This window comes from Hoplias malabaricus, chromosome 6, assembly GCF_029633855.1.
Source record: "Hoplias malabaricus isolate fHopMal1 chromosome 6, fHopMal1.hap1, whole genome shotgun sequence".
In the NCBI taxonomy this organism is placed as follows: Eukaryota; Metazoa; Chordata; class Actinopteri; order Characiformes; family Erythrinidae; genus Hoplias; species Hoplias malabaricus.
This window is the reverse complement of record NC_089805.1, coordinates 36,729,239-36,750,093: the sequence shown is the minus strand read 5'-3', so window position 1 is coordinate 36,750,093 and position 20,855 is coordinate 36,729,239. Positions and strand designations below refer to the sequence as shown.

The 20,855-nt window shown below is 38.3% G+C and overlaps 1 protein-coding gene across 2 annotated transcripts in view; it reads right to left on the bottom strand.

Annotated features, from left to right (window-relative positions):
- Positions 1-131: 131 nt before the first annotated feature.
- Positions 132-20,855, bottom strand: part of fam91a1 (family with sequence similarity 91 member A1) — a 24,433-nt gene continuing 3,709 nt past the window's right edge. The window contains exons 3-24 of one of the 2 annotated variants that reach the window (XM_066674185.1): positions 20,449-20,600; positions 16,287-16,344; positions 13,850-13,917; positions 13,491-13,604; positions 12,029-12,119; positions 11,027-11,089; positions 10,626-10,732; positions 10,438-10,476; positions 8,229-8,341; positions 7,983-8,092; positions 7,205-7,314; positions 6,977-7,063; positions 6,544-6,673; positions 6,084-6,232; positions 4,615-4,749; positions 4,383-4,496; positions 3,935-4,007; positions 3,704-3,847; positions 3,303-3,410; positions 3,072-3,195; positions 2,904-2,973; positions 132-2,192 (exon numbers count right to left, since the gene is read on the bottom strand). In XM_066674185.1, coding sequence (XP_066530282.1) covers positions 2,007-2,192; positions 2,904-2,973; positions 3,072-3,195; positions 3,303-3,410; positions 3,704-3,847; positions 3,935-4,007; positions 4,383-4,496; positions 4,615-4,749; positions 6,084-6,232; positions 6,544-6,673; positions 6,977-7,063; positions 7,205-7,314; positions 7,983-8,092; positions 8,229-8,341; positions 10,438-10,476; positions 10,626-10,732; positions 11,027-11,089; positions 12,029-12,119; positions 13,491-13,604; positions 13,850-13,917; positions 16,287-16,344; positions 20,449-20,600 — 2,345 coding nt within the window. In that variant the 3' untranslated portion in view covers positions 132-2,006. The remainder of the gene's footprint in view (positions 2,193-2,903; positions 2,974-3,071; positions 3,196-3,302; positions 3,411-3,703; positions 3,848-3,934; positions 4,008-4,382; positions 4,497-4,614; positions 4,750-6,083; positions 6,233-6,543; positions 6,674-6,976; positions 7,064-7,204; positions 7,315-7,982; positions 8,093-8,228; positions 8,342-10,437; positions 10,477-10,625; positions 10,733-11,026; positions 11,090-12,028; positions 12,120-13,490; positions 13,605-13,849; positions 13,918-16,286; positions 16,345-20,448; positions 20,601-20,855) is intronic. The other variant, XM_066674186.1, reaches the window with a different exon arrangement.

Sequence of the window (20,855 nt, the reverse complement as noted above, 5' to 3'; positions counted from 1 at the left end):
GACTCAAAATGTTAAATCTGTAGTCTGCACTGCAGTAAGGAAAAATATTCCAACACAACCAGATGACAGAGATAAACAATCAGCCATACTTATCTGCTGCTGACATTCCATAGTGCTGTCTCATCTCATGCTTTTCTGTGGAAGAGCCTCTGAATTTGTATGCGCTGTCCTCAGGTGACGTGACCCATTTCGGACCCTCGCTGCCCCCTGGTGACATTGTGCATTTGTGTTGCTGTAGTAATTACAGCTGCTGGGGGAGATGGGGAATGAGCCTGGTTGTGTGGTTTATTCAGAAAGCGCCCAAGGAAACAGTTCGACTCCACATAGCCTTGGGCTACGACTGCATGCCTAAAGTCTTTTTAGCCGAAGGTTGTTGTAACATATTTATTTATTCATTTTTATCATATACTTTTTACATATTGGTAAATATCATATACTGTATTCCTTTTTTTGTGGGTGTGGTGGAGGTGGGGTGATAAGGAATGTCAATTTTGTATCCATTTAATTACAAGAGCATTGTTCACGGTCCCATCAAAACACACTACAACAAGGAGTTCCTAAAATGCAGGTTGACTTTATAAAACTAGCAATTCTTCTCTAACACTGAGACGGATTGGTTAGGAACAGGGGAATCTTGTAGATCTTGTAATCTAAAGGAGAGGAATGGACGGGGTTCAGAAGATCAATAGAAGGGAGGAACCTGAGGGAGAGGGCAGGAGGTTGGGAATAAGGTGAGAGAGTGATGCACAGCTAGACACAGAATGATCTCTAAACACTCATCATGCTGCACCAATATCTCTTATTTACCTTTACCAGTGGCATCAACACCATTATAATCATCATCATTGTCATCAACAACCACTACTATAGTGTTCAAATAGGGAAACACAACCAGCATTCTTCATAAAGGCAAGAAAGAAAGGGAAACAAACAATGGTGAGGCCACTGAGGGGCTTTCAGGACTGTAGCAGTGCTACAAACCACAACAAAGGTTTAAACCCGCACAGATATTCAACACACCTAGGTATGAACATAAAGGAGATGAATGGTTCTCTGTATTCGTTTGAGATTGGCTCTTAGTACCCTCTGGACTACCAAAACCGAAGCTGTAAACTCAGTCCAAATGAGTTTTCCTTCAACTGGCCAATGAAAGTGCCTCAAATCACAGGAGTACAAGCACAAAGCTGATTGCAGTCTACTGGGTGCTAAGCAACTCATTTATAAGGCAGCAAAATAAAAACGTACTAAAACTGCAATAAAAAGAAATTCAAATTATAAAATGAATGAAAATTATTATTCTTTGGTGTTACCACACAGTGAAGAATACATGTATAAGCATGTTGTGCTCCTATGCTCTCTGTGGTTACCCAAACAAACAGATTCCAAGTGAAAAGAAAGCAATGCCTAAATCTATACCTAGATCCCAACCAATGAACTGTGAGAACAGACAGAAAAACACAACTGAAAATCATCCACAGGTGTTGTGCAAAAAGAAAAACCCCATTTTCATGGTTGCAGACCCAGCAAAATCAGTTTTGTCAGCTTTTTGAGATTTTGTGCAATGAAATCATGCATCAGGCCACACAACATGACAGTACAAAGAGGAAAGTACAAGAGACCTGGGTGACTTCATCCGACCACAGGATTGGTCCTGTTTTGTTGTTTTGTTTTTCAAGCAAAGTCCATTTACATGTAACAAGTCACACTAAAGTGAGAATATTTTGTATATGTATTTTGAACAATCTCATTGGGTGATGTGATTTCTGATGATTGAGAATATGAGAGGTTAGGACTTGTGATCAAACTCTTCTCACTGAATCAGCATTAGTGTTACTCTCGGCTCTGAACATGTCCAGATTTTGTATGTGCTTTGAAATGCTGGCTTTAGTGTGATGCAGAGCCAAGACAGTAATACTGGTAATTCAAGAACTGATCAAGGTGGGTGGGATATGGGGTGAAGAAAAATAGAGATGGTTTGAGATGGTTGCTTTCTTGAGGGCGTGGTTTTATGTGGGCTGGTCTCTCTGTACAGTGGAGATGTGGAGGGAGGGTGGAGCTCGGCCACTCCACTCTTTCAGTTGCCCATCTTTAAATAGGAGGTTGACGGCAGGAAGTGGAACACCAGATTCTGCCGGGGGCTGGCTGAGGGGCCCAGATACCCCACTGTCAGGGTCTGCAGACTGGCCGCAATCCTACAGAGAGGATAAAAAATAAATGCTTAGAGAACGACAGAAAACACACGATATCCAACCAGGAGGAGAACATAGAGTTGGAGAAAAACCGTACCCTTTAAGGTGACAAAGCGTAATTTCACAAGTCTAAAATATGCATAAATAAACCCAAAATCTCATATACAGGGAAAATATGAAAATAATATATATATAATGGGTACAATACTAAGTAATGCTTTCTTATTTCAACTCTGGCTGTGTCAGACATCAGTTAGAACTTCTCATCTGTCTTTTGTAACACCTGTAGTTGAGACCAGTGTTAATGAGAATCCAAATTTATGGAAACACCACACCTAACACTTTGCTACATACCGGCGCTAAGTAGTAACACAGGAACAGAAACAGTGATGTGAAACCGGTACCAGATGGTACTAGTCAGATATCTACTGAAAATGTGGATGGAGTATTGAAGTAGAAAAATGTAATAGATTTGATGCTTTAAGCAAATGCCTAAAAATTGTTACATATTCTTTACTTTTATACAGTATTTTCTTTATCATCAGCTATAGGCCTGTACTTCAGAATCATACAGGAAGGAATACAGGAAGTTCAACCAAAAAATTGAATAATGATGGAGGAAATATTTAGCTGGTTAGATTCTAACTACTTTTATCTACTTTATTTCCTGTGATGTGATTTTATGCTATTTTTCCATTGATCCTTCAGCATTACCTGGAAAGACTGGACAAAGCTCAGAACTTTCAAGGACAGTTTTCTGCTGGAATGTAGTAGTTCTTGAAGACTGAGGGACAGGAGCACAACATCTCACATTTAATCATCATACAAACTGATATGTTTTGTCTATTACAATATATGCAGAGCTTCTGAATTAGAAATTACCTGTCTTTGCTACAGAGTTTGTGTGAGACAATCCTCTGACATACTTTATGGTTTAGCTCAGAGCTGAAGAGGGGCATTCCAAAGCACAGCTCCAGAGGCACCCACTCATCTTCACTGGAAGACACTACAAAGGTAGATGGAAATGAGATTATAGTATTTAGACTGCTATTTCTCATAGAGTAAAATCTCTTGTTTCACAGTTGAATAAGTTGGTAATCTCTCATTGCATACCTTCTGTTCCCTGCCTCTTACTTCCATCCCCATTGTTCTCCTCAGTGACCAGTTCAAAAGACTCATTGCTTCCATTGCCATCAAACCCTGTACCAAACTCAGAGTCTCCTGAAAAAGAGAACACTTAATGCACTCAGGGTTGTATGCACAATGGAGCCAGATTAGTGATGTAATCAAACTCAAACAGGGAGATTAAAAGAGTAATTGATTTAGGGACCAAACAAACATACCCTAATAAAAGACAGAAGCAAACGTAGACTGTTATTCTCTTTCTAATGAAATTGGTACAACTGTCGATAAGTTCCCAAGTACTGGCTAATGATTGTTTTAAAGGTCTTTTCTTAATCAGGCAGGCTATAGATAGGGCAATGGATAGATAACGATGGCAGTGTGGCTCTCACCTCCTGCATCAGCATCACTGGGCCTGCGGCGGTGCCGGTTGTTGCAGTTCAGCATGGTGATGTAGCCGCACTGATGCTCCAAATCTACTTTATCACGCAGGATCTTCAGGGCCTTGTGCACACACATGTTAGAATAGGAGAACTCTACAGAACAGAGATATTAGAGAGGAGTCAGTTTAGGAGACAGTCTCTTTGACGTGTGACAATATATAGGCCCTGAAACTGACCTACCTCCTTTCAGGTCTTCCTCATCAAAAGGAAATGGGATATAAACTGTCTCCCCATGGCCATGCATGCCATGACCCTGTGGAAGCAAAGAAATGACCTTCTGTCAAAAGAGTGAACTCTGTAAAACTTTTCGAACCTCTTCAAAAAGTATATTGTTGATGTCCTATCAAATCCTTACTTTGTATTTGTTGTTGTGTTTTTGATTATTATTTTTTAATTACATGTATTGAGTGTATATTTCATCACAAACAAACTAATATTGGATTTTTATTTCAAATAAAATAACAGGGTGTCAGTATTTTTTCCAATGGGATCTCAATAAAGACATTTTTCCATGTCTCAAATATTTACATTTTGTAGAAATATTTATTTTCTCTTTTCGTTTTCTGTTTCGTTATAGTCAGACATATGCACATACGTGTGTGCGTCTTTGTCGCTGTCAGTTCATTACCTGAATGAGCACCGCAGAGTGAGTCAAGGCATCATTCAGCATAGTGAGCACATTTGATGTGGGCACTACACCAGGGTCGTGACCCCAGGAGGTGATCAGGAGCCTATCATAGGCCTAATAAAAAGAAAACGCATTTAAAACAACCCATATTCATCTGGGTTCCACATCTCATATTTAAGAACCAAAAAAATATCAAATTGAATGATACTGTTTATAGATGTATGAGACTGGCCTGGAAGATATCTGGAAGTTTCCGGAGCCTGGAGCCCTTAGACAGCAGTAGAGAAGGAGGGCCTTGACCAGTCACATGGTACAAGTACAGTTTAAACCAAATAGAGCTGACCTCTGGGATGGCTGGCCCGATGTGCTAGAAGAAAGAAAATCTATTTTTTTCCTTTTCTTTTGCTTCTTCAACAACCACAATTAGCCACAAGACAAACAGTAGTGCAATGTGTTAGATGTAAAAGATTACAAAGTAAAACATTACAGTAATTATTTTCTGCAATAAAGAGTGGTGCACTTGAGAGAAATTTATTGTATTTCATTCAGAAACATATCAACAGTCAACAGATGCCTTTAATGTATTTATGTCCTCATGTATAAACAATTTTAACATAAATTTACAGAATTTATTGATCATTATTGCAGACAATAATGGACAAGCTAATTGCAATTAAAGTCAATACCTTCTCTACTACTTCAAGGCCATCTCAATCTACAGATAAAATTCAATCTCCTCACAACATCTGGAGTAGAAAAGCAATTGTTGACCATCTAGGCCTCTAGGTCCTCAACTAAAGAGACAGGCTGTGTCTCGGTTAATACTGCAAATTCTCAAAGGGAGAGCTGTGCTCAGATCAACTGGTCTCTAATCTCTGTACATCCAAGACTGTTAGACAATATTGAATTGTACCCATTTTTTGAGGGCCTGACCATTCCTAATGTAGATCAGAGTGTTGCAGTTGATCTCTATTCACCCCTGAGGTTTAAGGAGATTACCCATTCTATTAGAGCAATGTTAACCAATAAAGCACCTGGTCCTGCTGGGTTTCCTATTGTATGTATATATATATATATATATATATATATATATATATAAATATCCTAGATAAGCTTGCTCCTATTCTCCAAGCAGGATACAAAGAATCTCTTTCCTCCAATACTTTGCCTCCAACTATGAATCTGGCATATAGTTTTCTGTTTCTAAAGATAGACAAAGATCCAAATCTCTGTGCTTCATGCAGAAACAGAACTACAATTTAAATATTTAATTCATCAATTTACATTTAATGTTTTTTCTTGTATGTTCTAGCTGGTACATATTTATTATATAAGTTACAGTATATTACTATTATATTGTTATATAATAAAATAAAATTGAAGTAATAGGTAAATAAATGTTACTTTGTTTTTTTTTTTTCTAAAATCTTATAGGTAAAAAGACTGGTAATGTAGAACTGGTAGAATACAAAGTGAGCACATAGAATAGCAGTTAAAAAAGCTTGCTAGCCATTGACAAAAATGTCCTGGAAAAGGCAATTTTATGCAAGATATAAAAGCTAAACTTTTCTAAATATTTTCACAAAATTTATGGCAGCAAACTGGTACACCAATTCACACTCACACACACACCATGAATGAGAATCTCATCACATTCTGCCTGTGGATCTCAATACAGCCTTCGGGAAAGGCGGGGTCTACCTGAGGTGTACAGCTGCTGATTGGCCGGATCTCGTTGCTTAGCGGTGCCATGGAAACCAGCAGTTTGTAGTTCTTGTTGAGCACACGACTGCAGGTGGCAGGATCCAATCCCAGCAGACTCTCACAGCGGAGCAGGTCCAGAGGCAAGCCTGGAGGGAAACATAAACACACACTTGTTAGAGTTATACAGTTTGTTCTTATATGTGAAAATGAAACCAAATGTGAATTACGATTTACAGAAATATTTGGTATTGTTATTGGAAAATTGGGTTATTGCTTAAATAGTGTGAGAAATCCTTCCGGGCCTTCATAGGTCACAGAGCATCTTCACAGGAGGCTTAAAGAGTTTTGTGTGAACTATTTAAAACATTTTTTTTGTTTGTATAATATATTTCTGATATATTCAGTTAAAATTCACTACAACATTGCTAATACGGAGACAGTTCTTCTGTTGCATTACCTATGTTTGGTATGTCAGGGCCCTGGTCAGGGGTGAGCTCTTTGTTGTATCGCAGAAAGAGGATTGTATTCCTGAGCGTCAGTGCATGATCAAAATACCTCTGAGCTTCTCCTTCTGCGGTACTTTCCACCTACACACAACAAAAAAACGTCTCATTTAACATACACAACACTGTCAAGGTGTTATAATGGATGAATGAAAAAGATTGGATTTAGACCTATATGTTGACTCCTAATGCTTGAATGTGATAAGAATGTGGAGCCAGAGTTGAACAGGAGTGTGCGTGTGTGTGTGTGTATGTGTGTTCTTGCATAATCAGTCTGCGGGCCTCCCCGGCGGTGGCCCCTGTCCCCAAGTGAGAGCACAGAGGATGAGATTGTTTTTCTCCTGTGTGAGCCTCTGTTCCCATGGTGTCTGGTAATGAGGGCTTTACCTTCTCCAGCTCCATCAAAAAGCTGTCCAGGGTCTCATCAGACAGCTTCCCCACCTCAAACATGGTCACTGCATGGCTCTTTAGATTCTGAAATACACAAACATGCCCTCAGCTTCCCAGCTCAACTAACAGTAGGCATTGGTAAGACAAAAAGAAAGAATGTAAAAATCAAGATTTGAGTTTTGTTAAACAGACTGTATTATTATTATGAAGGCGTATGTCACTTACTGGTGAAAGGTTGCCCATCATGAGAAAGGCAGTGAGGGTGGAATCAAACAGAAAGGCGATTCTCTTGGTTGGAGCCACCGGAATACTTAGACTACTCACACTTGCATTGTCTGAAACAAATAAATACAGGATTTGTACCCAATGTCAATATCTTAAAAATACAACAACAAAAAACAAATGATTAATAAAGATAAGCTTAATTGTCGATCCCTGATGTATGAAGATGAACACTGGATATTCAGTGTCATGCAAAAGCATTCAGCAGTCTTAAATATTTTCCACATTTACTGCATTAAACGTGTAGCCCAAATGTATACAGACAAACACTGTATTTAGATCATTCAGGTACTTTAAGGTCCACGCAGTTTGGACACGTTCAATGGCACATTCACCTGGTATAATGTGGAAATTCATAGATCAAAATGATGGAACACCCAATGCCAAGAGATCTGCAACTGGGTAACGAAGCTCCATTTAATACTTTTGGGAAAAACAGGAGTGGTTTAATTTTAGTAATCTAGAGCTAATAATCTAGCTGCAATACCTGACACCACTAATTCTCTTGTGAGCTTGTAAGCTGAATGCATTCAAATCCTTGATTCACCATCTAGTACAAACCCTTCACAGAGGAGTAGAGCCTGTTATTGCAGCAAATAGGGGATAAGCATCCTATTAATCTTGACTCCAGAAAAAATATTTATATATTTCCACTCTGCAGCAATACATAAATATTTATTTTAATCACCCATCAGCCCTCACCTCTAGGGAGGGTTCTCACCTTGGTCTTCCAAACTGGTGGTGTCAGTGTCAGTAGCAGAGGAACCTGCCTCCATTACTGGACTGCCCCCTTCCCAGGACAGCAGCATCTTTTGAGGGTCCATAGTGGCCCTGATAGAACACACACACACACAAATACACAAAAAATAAGACTTTAGGACGTGCTTATTATATTTTAAAAACTGCTTAAATATGAGTTGCAAGAAAAGTCTCTAAGAACAACTGCCGTATGGCCTGGTGGACATACTTTAGCCTGTTGACTGAGGGGGCACTTTTCCACGTTGGGTGCAGCTGGTCTGGGCTGATCACCTGACCTTTCTTTATGGCAAATCCAAGCCGGCAGTACATGGACACTGCATTCTGTAGTCAGGATACAAAACAGCTCAGGCTGATGCTCATTAATTATGCTCATTGTTATGGTTTCCATAATGTATTTGCATGTTTGATATTATAGTCTACTCTCCCCTCCCCAAGCCCTGCCTTTCTATTCTCCGTTTTATTCTATTGTATTGTATTGTAAGGTTAGAGAGAAACGGCATTTTGATTCTCTTGTGTGTCCTAGATATATAGTGGAATTGACAATAAAAATCCTTGAATCCTTGAATCATTGTCTATAACTGTTTATCCAATTCAGGGTCACTGTGAGTCAGGAGCCTACCAGGAATCACATGTTACAACTCTTACAGTAAAACAGAAATCATAGGGATGAGTGCTCATTGTCATTTTCAACAAGGAAACAATTAAAAGATTATTAACAAATAAATATATGATCAACCAAAATGATTAGATTTAGAGATAATTTTATATTTTAGGGGATGTTTCTTAATTGTAAATATGAAGATCAGTAATTAAGTGGTTCAGCTAAATATTCACACTTAAACACCAAGCATGGAGCTAAAACAGTGGTCTTTAGAAATATATCTTGATGACTATGATTGTGTGCCATATCAAAAACGGCTAGCAATTAAACAACTATATCATCTTTGTTTTAAAATGGCAAGTGTGATGTAAAGCGGTGTAAGGAAATCACACATGGATGGGTAAATTTAGATGGCTGAACAGAGATACTGCGGTTGAGCCACAACCCTAATCATAGCATTTATGTTACAGTTAGTCATCGGGTTAACTTGTTTGTTGGTGATATAAGCATGGACATATAACTGTCATTAGTTTACATAACTACTGACAACTTTAATATATATTTCACAGACACATTTATTGATGTCCCTACCAATCAGTACAAAATACCATAGCCCAAACAAAGTATGATATTTCAATGGGGTATCTTTGATTTTAGGTTTGACCGTTATAAACTGATAACTGATTACTGACAGTCAGTTATAAGAGAAAGAATTATTTGGAAACTGTACACCTACACACACTTTTCATTTTTAACATATAAACACAATCAACTTCTGTAACATTTCATCATCATGACATAACATTAAAGTCATGCCAACCAAGTACAATAATAATTTTATTACTCTGCAAAATCTGGCAAAAGGTAACTTCTCTCAAACTCTTGCTCCGTGTATAGCAGCATTCAGAAGCCCAGAGTCCTAAAATGATGCTAGTAGAGGAGGAATGGAAAGGAAAATTGGAGAACATTCACACATGGAGATAAAATTGTGTTGGCCCCTCCGACAGATAGAATAGTGCTAGGGAAAACTAGGTCAGGCTAGATGGGATTCAGGCAGCAGTTCAGTTCAAGACCATTTTCTCTGTCTGTGGCCATGCCATAGGGAGTGTTGGATATGACCTGACAAAGCCTGTGGTTCAATTTATGTACAATTTACATAAAGGCTGCATATATTACATAAATACTGCCAATTTGGGGCTTTTTAAAAGTAGGTTCTGCATTGCATATGAGAAGGGATGTGGTGTTTTTGGCACAGTGACTCACAAAAACACACAGTGGTGTTTATTCAGTAATATCCAGCGCCATCAACAGAACTGAATAAATGGATTCATACTAATGGGATTAGATGGCTGGGGGGAGTGAGCATGTTATATTCTATCCGTCTTAGGAAAATATCAAGATGTAATGAAAATGAATATTGACAGCCTCGAGTAAAAATAAATTCATTTGTAAAAATCAGGTCCTTTGAGCCTCTTTGAATTTGCCTTTTTAATTAAAAAGAATTGTGTGATCATGATGTACCAAAACAAACTTGTTTTCCACTGTGTCTGATGAAATAGCTACAAAGAAAATTTGTTTGTCATCCTATTTAGAATGAACATAGTAAAGCTGTCCTCATTTTGCACAGACTGCACCAGAGACCCAAAGATGGGCTTATTTTGCCACCATTAAAAGTGCATTGGGCTGAGAAAATTGCCATCTCATTCTGTCACTAGCAATAAGAGGGAGTCAGTTCAGTATTTGCCTTTTTCTGTCAGTGAGAATGCATGTTTGCATTATATGCACCACAAAATAAAAACAACATCAAAATACATACCTTCACAAGGCCCAAGTCAATCTCCAGTACATTAGCCAGCTGAAAATCAAAATAACAATATGTTAGTCAAAGGAAAATAATCAGAGTTTCTTAAAGAGATAAAAAAAAATGATCACCAGTGAGAATTGTAAAGTGAAATTTAAAAACATGGTTAAAATTAATTGCCTCATTAAACTTTTAATGCATACCTCGGACACTGTAGTCTGCTCATCAATGGACACAAAGATTTTGTACAAGAGTGTCTCGAAATAATCTCCCTGTACCCTGTTCATGACAAAGCCTTCCAAAGGTGGCACTGTGAATGGATCAGAACAAAAGGATGTATCTGACATTTCCCTTGGGCAACTCAGTGTTTCTGCAGCTCAAATGTTTTCGCTGCCATTGCTCCAAATGGGTTTGTTATTATCCTATTCTCCCCTATGGATGAACTTCGCCCACGGATGCTATTTCACACAACCTGTGGCTAAGAGAAACACTTCAGGGGCAGAGCTAAAACCTTTTAAATGGATGACACTCCGTATACAGCACCTGGTCTCATACAGCAAATTAATGGAGAGGTTTAAAATAAAATCAGTGGATGACTACATACCTGATATGCAACTGTCATCTGAAATGGGCACATCAAGATATATATAGCCCCTGTTGTACAGACCTTTAAAATGAAGTAAACAAAAAAAATTCTGTATAATTAAGGGTAAAACAACATGACACCAGTGCTACTACTTCAAGTAGTACAGAAAATGTATAAATGTTTATGGAGGTTTATGTCAGTTGCCATGATGAAGTTATGTATGTGTCATTTAAACGTATTCATTAAAAATGCTCTGCTTTATAAAACAGTGACAAAACTGTTGATAAAATATTTTATTTATATGTTTGATATTTATCATTAATAACTGTAGTTATAATCATACACAGAATAAGATGTAAAATATCCTTTAGAGCTTCACATAGAGCACACCACACTCTCTTCCTACCTGCAGCCACAAAATTCTGCTGAATCCTACACCTCAACACTAAGGTTTCTGTGGCCGTTTATGATCCAATCAGCAACCGGCTATCCATAACAACTACGGTTACTCATTGAGTCCAGTCCATGAGAATGCAAACCACCCTCTTTATCACTAATGATACAGTGTGTAGTAAATACCTGTCCAATCAAGCAATTGGCTATGTTTGTCCAGAAACATATTGGCCAAAGAAAACTCCTTCAGATTTTACACCTTAATGATCATAAACAGAATACTTTAAAATGATATTCACATTTGTGAGCCACCAATATATGATTGGAAAATGCTCATTCTCAAGCCCACTTAAAATGATTGAGCATTTCCGGCTGTTTATTCAAAGCTATAATACATTGTGGACAACAAACTTGGATTATAAAACTCCTCTGTACATCTGATACCTACAGCAGCTCTATTAGCCTGTTCTATTAGCCTTCATCCCTATTCAGACTACATGATGGCTCTAATGGTGCCTGTCTGCACCACATGGCAATGAGATGTCTCATTATTTCTAACTGTTGTTCATTTAAGTGGATTCCTGTCAGGCCACGCTCCACAGTCTCGTGAGCGGATATGACACTCACTGAGGACCACATTGTACTCCATCGATCCAGCCAGCTGGGGTCCAGAATCTATCATCTTATCAATGGCCCTCTTCTCTGCCGGGGAACAAATCTGCAATCATCCAGCACAATGATACTCAGACACACAAACATTGATCCAACTGCACATTTGGCACTGTTTTGACTTGCACTCACAATGTTACACCCAAGAAAATACCTACAAAAAAGATTTCTGGTTAACATCACACTACTGTTCAACTATATTCCGTTGGTTTTCATATTTATAGTTTTTATATTTTGGAACAAATGACAAATTACATAGTTATATTTATATTACACATTACATATATGTAGCTATTTATACTCTGTCATCACCCATAAAAAGTACCACCATGAGAAGGCAAAATATTTTACTATATTTCAAAATTAGTAAATGCAAAAAGATATAATTCCAAGCAATTTTGGGGCATTTCTATTTGTCTGCTCATCATGAAATTTTCACACAGAATAAAGAATTGCTGCTGATGTCCACATGAAAGTGTATATATTTCCAATATTAATGTAGTCTTATTGTTAATGATAATAATTCTGAACTTTAGGTCAACATTATATTAAGGTAAACATCACAGAGATATGTTATGCATTTGAAATAACATGGATTAACTGGTAACAGGTCATCTGAAGGCTACATTCACAGAGTAGGATCACATGAATGATGGCAGAATAATGCTTTTATAAACTAATACTTGAGTATATATCATCAGCTTACGCTAACAATCAGAAGAAGATATAATGGCACTTTTCCATTGCATGGACCCTAAATGGCTCTTTTCCATTAGGCAAATCTAGTACCTTTCTGGAACCGGGTATTTGTTAGTGCCTGGTATGAAGCGAGATGAGTCGGTACTAAATGTGGCATCTTAAATGTAAATCTTGCAGAGCGCCGATTGGCCAAAGAGACTTGTTTACATAATGAAATGCAATGCTGCCGTTGTTATGGTATTTGTAGCCCGCGGTTCCCGTTAGAGATGGGTTTTTGCATTGTCACCGGCTATATTTTGTGGGGGAGCTGTCAGTGAAAAAGTGAACAGGGAAAAGCTAGCTGAATTGAGGTAAGCTGAGACAATTCCAAATGTGCCATAAAATGTTTCCTGGAGATACGTTTTATTAAAAGAAGAAACAATATACTAAAGGGATGAACAACTTAATTATTATACAACTTACATACATGCAGGATTATGGTATGAGAAGGTATGTTAACATATATCCTGGCACAAGCTGATCATAAATATATAAGTGTTACCTTATAAATATTTTATACATAGCTTAACCCTGTGTTATTAAATCTCATATATAGTGCAACCCATTCGTCATCTACTTAGCAATCTACATAAGGTACCAATTGTGACAGTTTTTCCATACCCTGACATTTCCAAATGTGCATTATATAACCAAAGGAGACTGCTTAATTACTGTGTCTTACCCTGATGTCATCCTCAGTGATGTAGCCAGTCTGTGCTACCCACCAGGGCTCCACCGAGATCTCCACTGGCTTGGCCGGCAGAAGATCCCTTGCTGATTTTCTACGGAAGAATTTCTGGTAGGAGACAGATGCTGCTTAGGCAACAGTGTGAGAATTTCATTATGTGTACAAGGCTTGACTCTCTGAGGACTGCTTCACTTGATCTACACTGAGTCCCAAGAAAACTGCCAGATTTGAGGACCATCTGATGATCCCCATGCTCAGAACCCTCAGAGACCTTATAGAGTCTTCATTTACATAGTTGCAAAAACATGAAAGATCGGGACACAGATTGAGAACATCAAAGCTTTTTTTCTTACTTTGGACGACCTGCACTGGTTCATCAGGTCAATGTACTGGTTCCTCCCAATGCCAAGGAGCCTCAGACCTGAGAAGTACACAGAAATTTGTATAATCATGGCTGAAATGCATGCAGCGTCATGCAGAAATGGTAGACCCAGTAAAAGTCATCACCTGGTCATATATCGACCCATAATCCCTGATTCTAAAACTAACTGTGCTGTATCTACAGAGGCAAAGCTTTTCTCTGCATTTCTGTGACAGCGAAGGAGCTTTCAGTGCTGAGTGTAAACAAGCTGAAAAGCCCAGAAACACAATGAGTCATCCTGATTCTCTGCTCCTCAAGCTCCAGCAGTCAGCGACTTTCCCCACATGTATTCACACACTGTGATCACAGAGGAGGGACAGAACTGACAGCTATGTACTTGGCTCTATAAAATCTGCAGAACAGGGAGAGTTACCTTTTTTTGGAATACGGGATAGATTGTTTATAGATAGCCTTTTCTGAGTAGTAGACTAGTCACAAAAAGTAATCTATTACAATTTTCAAATATTGCAAAATGTAAAAGGCTCTGTATTACTTTACTTCTATGGTATTATTTTGCTATGGTTTGTTTATGATTTGTAATTTGTATTTTCTCTAATTTATCTACACAAAAGCTGCCAATTACAGTAAGTATAATTCAAAAATCATGTCACTATTCCTGCCTTTGTACAAGACATGGCAGTTCCTGCTGATTAAAATGATGAATGGCTGGTGTATGATAACCAAGAAACTGGCCATAAGACACAGTCCAAAAACAGCTGCTTTGGAATAAAATGTTTATGAATAAAACATAAAGCTTACAGAGCTGTTTCTGAACAAACCTCAAGTCAAATGAGGAACTGAAGGCTCTGATAGCACAATGTTTGATCTGTCTACAGTAAATGAAATAGGCTTGAAATAGGCTCATGCGGGCCCTTCACAATAATCATTTCTCACAATCAACCTGTTTATCAATTTTATTAATCCCAATGTTGGAGACCAACTTGATTTATATTCATGTATTATCCCTGAGTCAATATATTTTACTCAGATGAGGGTCTGCAATTTTCAAACCCCAGAAATAACTATACCTCATCTGTTACACTAGGGTGACCAGATCTGAGATGGTGAAAAAGGGGACATGTCTCGGGGGGGGGGCGTAAACAAGGACTACTGACGTGCAGACTGACCAAGTAAATAATGTTTACAGAGAAGGTTATCGACCAATAACGGTAGCTCGACAGTCAGACCGTCCAATCAGAAGATTTTAGGCTACTTCACCACACCCCCTTCTCACTCAAGCGAACCAATCGGAGTAGGGGAGGGCGGGACTAGTTTGTGAACGAAACGCTTCTCGAAGTTCTATGTAAGCTCTAGAAAAACAAAATCCCGGACACCCCAGACATTTTTTTAAAATAAAAGAGGACGTCTGGTCACCCTAGTTACACAAAATAACAAAACATATGGACATTAAGAGCTCAAATGAAGTAAAAATAGAAGAGTTCTGCCTAATTATATGCACATATACGTCTAAAACACTCTACAAATTGTGGACATACTTTATTCACTTACTGTGAACTCTTAGGTGTTATCTAGGCTGTAAGAATTTATTTGCTCACAGAAACAACACTAAAAGAAATTCTGATTTCTAAATATGAATGAATCATTTTTCAATTTCCACACCTCTTCTTATGAAAGCCCAATTTTATTTGTATTTATCACACAAAACCTGGTTTTGGTTAATCAAAACCTATTTAAATTTATTCAGTTTAATAAACCTACAAAGTGGCTGGGGGCATCAAAGAGATACTAATTTTGTTCCCGCATACGCTCACCAAATATAAACACTCAATTAAAAAACTACATTTATGGAGTTTTGTTTGCTGCGTTTATGATTGTTGGAATTTATTCAGATGTCTACATTTTTTACAATCCAAAACAAGGTTCTGCTGTGATATTAAAGACCTATGCTGTAAATAAAAATTATTACTGATATATTTGTCCACTACAAGAATGTATATTTATTCCAAAATATAAAACCAGCTGATGTATTTTTAAGTGATAATATTTTTGTAGTTTACAGAGAGTAAATGTACTGAAATTAGACTGAATGATTTTTAGAGATTATATGCTAGTTTTTTGGGGGGGGGTTTTGTATAGTACAGGCTAAATATAACAATCTATAATGCATGATCTTAAAGCATCCATTCATAATGCATGACCTCAGCTGTGAAGCCTTTGTAGTAAATTAAGAGGAAGATGCAGCATGTAATGCATTCATCAGCATGCTACGTTTTACTGTGTGCACATTGGCAAGCATTATGGTGTGGCCTGTGGCCATGTCGGTGTGCATGAGAGGCTACTGATAACATTTAATAACCTTCGAGCTTACAATGAGAATGAAGGACAGTTCAAACTGGGATGGAACTTACAGTCAGCAGCAGTGAAGTTTGGCAGGGAGTCATAACTCTTCTCACAGTTCATGATGTCCTGGAAATGTGGGAGAAACAGAGTAAAGAGAGAATTTTAAAACTTGCATAAAGACCCCGTTCACAACATGACACCAAGATTTTGTTGATGTTGGGCATTATGTGATGATAGCTGTCATTACAGAGTGAATTCGATGATAACTGAGGCAATAAAAATGTTAAACATTTTTAAATATAACCACTGTGTGTTATGACTTAATATATGTGCTTCTTATGTAATATTACAACTCTGGAGATTTTGTTCCAAATGGGGGCAATTAAGAATTGATTTGTGTTTCATTAATTAATTCATTCATTCATTCATTCATTATCTGTAACCCCTTATCCAGTTCAGGGTCGCGGTGGGTCCAGAGCCTACCTGGAATCATTGGGCACAAGGCAGGAATACACCCTGGAGGGGGCGCCAGTCCTTCACAGGGCAACACTCACACATTCATTCACATTAAGCATTTTAGTATTAGTAACATACTTATTTATTCATTCATTCATCCATTATCTGTAACCCCTTATCCAGTTCAGGGTCACGGTGGGTCCAGAGCCTACCTGGAATCATTGGGTGCAAGGCGGGAATACACCCTGGAGGGGGCGCCAGTCCTTCACAGGGCAACACAGACACACTCGCACATTCACTCACACATTCACACCTACAAACACTTTTGAGTCGCCAATCCACCTACCAACGTGTGTTTTTGGACTGTGGGAGGAATCCGGAGCACATGGAGGAATCCCACACGAACAAAGGGAGAACACACCAACTCCTCACAGACAGTCACCTGGAGCGGGACTCGAACCCACAACCTCCAGGTCCCTGGAGCTGTGTGACTGCAACACTACCTGCTGCGCCACCATGCCGCCCTGATTTGTGTTTCAGGTATAAAAAAAAAAAATATATATATATGGTGGTCAAAGCCTCCATTCACTGACCATGTCATGCAATTTCATACAGAGCTGTAATTTTACACATATGATAGCAATCACACAGCAACAAGTAAATTTCTTCTTTATGAATGAAACCAAACTTTTATTTTTCTATGATACACCCCATAGGTCAGCTAATCTGGAAATGTACTGGGACGAGTCTAAATGTAAACTACTTCATTTAGACTCATCCCAGTACATTTCCAGATGTGTTAAGACAGCAAGATTGAGAAACAGTTAGCCAAGGACAATATAATTTCTGTACAGTTTACTAAATCCCTGTACACTATGTGAATATGATAACATCAGCAAAAACTGAGTGGTTCTGTGGCTACACTGACATCAGAAATTCTTCCAGAAACTTCCTCTTCAAATCTCTACAAAGGCAGTATATCAAAACATGCAGAGGTTTCGTAGAACAGGCTGCTTATGTCTGAACAGTTTACATATATATATATATATATAATATTAACACACCACACTGATGCCCCTTTGAACAATAAAGTGTACTCAGCCAAAGTCTTAGGCAGAAATGAAAAAATGTTTAAACAATTTGTATTAGACCAGTACAAAACACTAAGATATAAAACATTGAATACAAATGAATACAAATAAACATAAAAGCAATAAAAACACAAGTTTGGTTCCTGATTTCGCGCTGCAGTGCAGCTATTAAATTGATTTGCTCAATTCCAGCACTTGATTCAATGTAATAAAGGACTGTTTAGATAAACAATGTATTGGAAGGGAACTACATACTGAGATTCCTTCAGAAGAAAGGGTTTTGAAAAATGTTTATAATTATTTTTTTCCATTCTAATGTTCATGTGGTGTGTGTGTGTGTGTGTGTGTTCTATAGAAAAAAATAGAAACCATAACCTGGTGTGTTATCTTAAAACCAGAGTATACCAGAGAATATAAGGACAACCATAATGTAAAATATATCTTGAGGTAAGCCACAGTTGATCATAGACCAGTTTTCAGCATTTCTGTCTAAAGGTTTCTGAGACTCTTCTTTCCGCAAAGATATGGCTCCATTATATGACTCACGTGGATCACGTCTTGAGTTCAAAGTCTAGGACTGCAGCTGCACCGTTTAAAGCCAGACAGCAGCTAATCTACAGAGGCACAGCATGGCTGTTCTGTGACTGTTCCTTTCTCTTCTGTACATTATCACACAGTGCAATGGCGTACAGATTTCCAGCTGAAGTGCATGAGTCAGACGAAGCTAACAGACCACCAAACTGATTGTTGCATCTACACACAAAGGATTTTCTCTTCATAGCATGAAAAAAATTGTACAAACCAACAGCACTCAGAATGACAACTTGGTGGCCAACCATATGTTGTGACAGATCTCAATTTACACTTACACTGATGACTAGTGACAGTGGTGTGTGCATGTGGGAGTTATGCTTCTACTACAAAATGAGACAACTCATCGACTGACTGATTAAATATATCTTACTGAATGATTAAATACATCTTAGCCCAGGATCTGAATCTTGCCAGTGTTGTCCAGAACCTACTACTGAAATATTTAATCTATAGAGATAATAATTCCATATGTTTTTAAATTTCAATTTCTAGGAACATAGTATCTTTCAGAATCTTTCACAATGAAGAAAGCAGGAAGCAGATGGCCGCAAAAACAAGAACACGCACACTGGGAGAGGCAACAGTCCATCACAGGGCATTACATCCTCACAAATTTACTCACACTTTTGATCACGTGCATGGCCAATCCACTTAACAACATGTGTTTTTGGACTGTGAGAGGAGACTGGAACTCCTGAAGGAACCCACACAGACACAGGGAGAACACACCAAACTCATCACAGACAGTGACCTGAGGAAGGAACAGAATCCACAAACCCAGGACCCTGGAGCTGTGTGACAATGACACTAGCTGTCAAAGCAATTTTTTACGCAAAAATGATTATGAATATGATTTAATTCCTAAAAAATTGTTTAAAATAAGATTTGGCCGAAACATTTGTACTTCTTCTGTAACCACTTCATTATCATCAGGATCCCGGTGAAGCTTCCTGAAATCATTGGGTTCTAGGCAGGAACACACCCAAGTTCATTGCAGGGCACTTTACACTCATCAGTCTCTCACACCTGTGGACAGTTTCACACAGCCAATCCATCTACCGACATGTGTTTTTGGATTGTGGTTGGAAACTGGACCACACTCACAGACAGCAACCAGAGGCAAGAATCAATCCCAGGAGCCTGAGATCTCTGGAGCCGTGTTGCAGTGACACCACATGTAGCACCACCATGCCCCCCTGGCCTAAAACATTTTTTAAATACATTCTTTCAGTGCAGGACATTCTAAGCCAAAAGAAATATACAATTCTTTCAAAATTGCTACTATATTTTTTGCTGGTTGCAAACTGCTGTTTGGGGCTGCACGGTGGCACAGCAGGTAGTGTCGCAGTCACACAGCTCCAAGGACCTGGAGGTTGTGGGTTCGAGTCCCGCTCCAGGTCCACATGGGTTTCCTCCGAGTGCTCCGGTTTCTTCCCACAGTCCAAAACCACACGTTGGTAGGTGGATTGGTGACTCATGGTGTCCGTAGGTGTGAGTGTGTGAGTGAATGTGTGAGTGTGTGTTGCCCTGTGAGGGACTGGGGCCCCCTCCAGGGTGTATTCCCGCCTTGCGCCCCACCGCGACCCTGAACTGGAGAAGCACTTACAGATAATGAATGAATGAATGAAAACTGCTGTTTTTTGTTATACCATTCTAAAATGCTTGGTTTTCATCTTGATTATAAAGATATCTAGGACACTGCGAAATGTCCTTTTAATACAGCTAAATCCAGCTTCTATGATGTCAATGTTTTTGTTGAGTTACATAAACTGATTTTAATATTAAATTGCACTATTTTAGAAATGTGTAATACCCACATGTCTTTTTTATGCAAATTAGAACTGTGTACATATGGGCAGCTGTTAAAAAATCATTTTAAAGATTAAATGCAGAAATTAATATTTTTAAAAAAACAACATCACAATTTCATGAAATCTCTGCCAACATCTAACAATAAAAACACCATCTGATTATAAAATCATACTAATAGCAAATGCATCACTGAAAACTGAACCACATTCAATAGCTCAGGTAAGATTTAGCCAAATATTCTTTATATATTCAACAGATTGTATAAAGCCTACTGTACCTCCATGATGCTGATGTAGTAGGAGAAGGGAGTGACTCGCAGGCCTTTAACCATTATGTCAGACAAATGGTACGGGTACAGCATCAGGTGCTCTCGGCTATACTTCAGTAGCTCTTCATAATACTTCCGCTCATCCTTCTTTACATGCCTGACTGTGAAGAACGACATAACATTAAAGTTAGAATCCATCAAAAGTTAGAATTCACTTTCTGAGCCCTTTTAAATTATTTGGATTTCTTTATGTATGGCTCTGTAAGATAATCGTAATCCTTATAGAAATCACCATAATAAAGGTAGTTTTAAGCCACAGTCTTTCTGTAATATATAAGTAAATATAGGCAGGGGTTCACCAAGACTGCACAGGCAAATACTGCAACAATTCAATAATAATATTAATTTTTATTCAT